The sequence below is a fragment of the Bidens hawaiensis genome, unplaced genomic scaffold (genome assembly GCF_021521415.1).
Source record: "Bidens hawaiensis isolate Kalapana, Puna unplaced genomic scaffold, B.hawaiensis_p1.1 tig00025758_1, whole genome shotgun sequence".
NCBI classification, from domain to species: domain Eukaryota; kingdom Viridiplantae; phylum Streptophyta; class Magnoliopsida; order Asterales; family Asteraceae; genus Bidens; species Bidens hawaiensis.
This window is the reverse complement of record NW_027494120.1, coordinates 212,016-215,736: the sequence shown is the minus strand read 5'-3', so window position 1 is coordinate 215,736 and position 3,721 is coordinate 212,016. Positions and strand designations below refer to the sequence as shown.

Here is a 3,721-nt window from a genome sequence, read left to right as displayed (position 1 = left end):
TCAATTGGCAAGGATCTGGATGGAATAAAATTGCAAAAACTCAAAAAAGCAACACGAACAAAGCATCAAAACAACTGTTCAGGTAATTTTCTATAAATTCTTAAGCTTATGTTGAATGTGTTCTTTGATTGTTCCTTGTTAGTTGATTACTACATTTAGATTTCTCAAATTTGAACAAAAAATAATCGATATAGATTTAAGTTATTGTTTGATTTAGTTTGCACTCCAAGTGTTCGATGAAATGCCTTAGTGAAAACGTGTTTAGAAATTGTTGGTTACTGAATAATCAAACATAAATAATATGTTCAAAATTGAACTTAATCACTTAATATTTCAAAGAAGAACAAAGATGATCGATAACAAACTTCAAACCAAACACAAAGATAAAGTCTAGGGAAAAGAAAAAGAACTGAATCATTTATTTTTCAATAGTTATCCGCAACCATCTTCTAAGTGACCTCTCGATTAGCAGGACGTTGTGGACATATTTTAAGATGTCTTATCAATGAACCTATTCCGTGTATAGCCATGTCTGCCGTGAAAACCCTTGAGCAGTGCTTGCATCTTGCTTTTTTCCTGTCTTCCTCATCAGTAAACTTCTCAAACTCTGTCCAAACTGTGGAAATATTCCTCTCTCTCCTTACATCCATCTATGTTAAATTAACAAGGACAAACAAATATTTATTTGATACATGATTTGAGCAAACATGAACAATAAAATATATCAAAAGAGTAAATATTTAATATTATACCTGTGAAAATTAGAGCCTGCAGGTGAAATTTTAAATTGAGTTGATTGCAAAAAGGGGGAAATATTGATATATAGAAGAATGGAGGCAGGGGGTACGATTTTTTGTAGGGTTATAGAAGAAAGGCCAATTTTTTTTATTAAAATACTTGTTGGGCTTAAGTTTATCTTAATTATTTGTTAAACCAATCCAATATATAAATTTTCAGCATTAAAATAATTGATTATATGAAAAAATAGAGGTTTTTTTATACCCGGAAAAACCCGTACCCGGAACTGGACCCAAAAAAATACCTAGAACTGGTTTTTTTACACCCGCGTATTCTATACCCGAAACCCGGAACCGTACCCGATCATACCCGAAACCGATTCTATACCTGAATCCGGGTATTAGAAAAAACCCGATTTGTGCACCTCTAAGAACAGCTCTTCTTTTTGTGTTTTATCATTCTCTCACTTTAATTTGATGATTGAATATGAAGAAGCTAAAGAGACATGTCTTAGATGTGTGTATGAAAATGGTAGAGAAACCGCATATAATCTTAGTTCAATTAGAAGTTATTATCTTCCTTTGCCGAACAAATATGCTAATTTAGTTCAATAGAATTGTTACCATATGGCGGTATATGTATAAAGGCAAGAAGCTCAATGGAAACCTCATTCCTCCTTAATTTGCTTCCATCATGCCTTCACATTTCCGATGACGATTCTAAAGTTTAAGAATATGCCACAAGATATGTGTATTCAAATTTTATAAGGAAATTAAAATCCGTGAATAAAAGTTTAAGTGCTAGTACACACAAACAAACACATGTTACAATACAACCAAAGAAGATGTAACTTTCAGTTGGTGATGTCAAAGTTTAAATATGTTTTGGATTTATTATTAAATCTGAATTAATGGATTTGATTTTATTTGTTTTAATACAGGTTTTAAATTTGGCTTTTATTGATGCAAAAATTTGACTTGATCTCAATAATCAAATTATATAAATTTTATGTTTGTGTTCTTGTTTTTTCGTTTATAATTGTACATTTTTAAGAATGAAACGAATGAAGAAAAAGATGAGTCTCTCAACCAAAATATTAATGAAAGAACATGGAACATAAGATGACATTAATAAAGTTTTAAGTTAAATGAACTAATTCGTCATATTTTATATTTGGTTAGAAACTCAACGCCAAATATAAGCTGTTGTGAAGGGCTGCTGATGTAAGTACTGATCATCTTCACTTTAAAATCATCCATCATTTTAATTCATAAAAATCAACGCCAAATATAAGCAATAACTTTAATAGACCAAAAAAAAAACTTAATATAGTAGACATCAATTGCTTTCACAACCATTTACCAGGCCTTCTTTGTTAACGGGCCAGAACTTGGCTCTTGTATCTGGCCAACTTTTTGACATGCTGCTGCAGTGCCGCTGATGTCACCTCCATGGTCCATTTCCTCCCGATCTAAATTAATGAATGCTTAAAAGACTAGTAGACGGTATTATAATTTAAAATATATTATTAACACGGCCCGTTTATCAAACACAAAAGAAACCAATAATAAAAAAGTTTTAACTGGATAGTGTAATCAAACACAAAATAAACCGTCTGAAGTTTAAACCAAACAATAGTTTTTCTCGCAAACACAAAATAAACCGATAATAAAAAAACAAAAAAACGAACAACCTTCATGTTTTGCGTATCTCAAATATTAAAGCAATGCTTCTCAAACCCACATTCACACAACCACCGATTATTAGACCCCTGAATTCATGTTACCTGGTTCCGCTTTCTCATAAATTTCTACAAAAAACAACCATATATTACTAAATATAAATACAACATAAACGAACTAAAAAAGGGCATACCGTACTATGTATTGTAGATCTACCTTTTCCGATAGCATCAAAATCAGTCGGGCTTTCATTGATTATCTTCTTGCTTGACGTGCCAATCCAATCTCCCGTGCATATTAATGCCTCAACAATTGAAGGGGTCAAAGAACTTCTGTACGGTTCCACAACTCTCCCGCCCGTACTAAAAGCGGACTCCGAAGCCACACTCGAAACCGGGATAGCTAATATATCTACAATAATTATATAATGAATGATAAGTTAATTTAAAAGGAAAAAACTTATTATTAGTAAATTGGTAAACGTACCCTTCGCCATTTTTGCTACTATTGGATATTTTGAAGACGAAGCTTTCCACCATTGTAAAATGTCAAATCCCTCATAATCAGGCTCCTCTATATCATCAAGGTATTTCTGAAGTTCTGTTTTAGTTTCATACGAGCTAGAACCGCTAGCCGATTTAAACTGAGCAAAAAAACTACTCGATCCATCTGTTGAACCCGCAACCTTACTTGCCCTTTGAGAAGCTTGACTTGAACTTGGCCTTTCCCTATTTAACTCATACTCATAGTGCTTAAACATTATCTCTAGTTCATCTGTTATAAATGTAACTGTTGTCTCAATCCTTTTTTTAAGTTGCTCATGTGTCTCATTCCTTTTTTCAGCCCTAAATACTTCCGCAAATCCAAATGATAAAACACGCAATTTCGATCGAGGATCTAATATAGCGGCAAAGTAGAGAATATAATTAAAACCTTTGTTACTAGTCCCCCAATATTTGTCAAACTTATCCTGCATCCTATCAGCCATAAGTTTACTTTCAAGGTCTGTATCGCTCATTTTTCTTAAATGCCTATAGATATCCATTATTTCATTATAAAACATGTTAATAGTCACATGTTTAGTAGCAGAAGCATAGGTGGTTTTAGTCTTAAACAATTCTAATAAATCTCTTATCTTTCTCGCGTAACTCCAATCTGCAATTTTAGGAAGACCGTCACCCAAATCATTTTTAAAACTTGGGTGTGCCAAATCAAACGCTTGAAACGCCTTATCAAATTTTCGGCCTGTCCAGCATGTCAAATGTAGAATTCCATCTGGTGGGAATATCCAAACATAATAA

General features: G+C 32.7%; 1 protein-coding gene across 1 annotated transcript; it reads right to left on the bottom strand.

Moving 5' to 3' along the window:
- Nucleotides 1-2,501: 2,501 nt before the first annotated feature.
- Nucleotides 2,502-3,465, bottom strand: LOC143572175 (zinc finger BED domain-containing protein RICESLEEPER 1-like). The gene is made up of 3 exons (XM_077057398.1): nucleotides 2,907-3,465; nucleotides 2,637-2,831; nucleotides 2,502-2,548 (listed from the first exon to the last, which is right to left on the bottom strand). Exons 1-3 carry the CDS (start codon nucleotides 3,463-3,465, stop codon nucleotides 2,502-2,504), a joined length of 801 nt encoding a protein of 266 aa, XP_076913513.1.
- Between the last annotated feature and the right edge of the window lie 256 nt (nucleotides 3,466-3,721).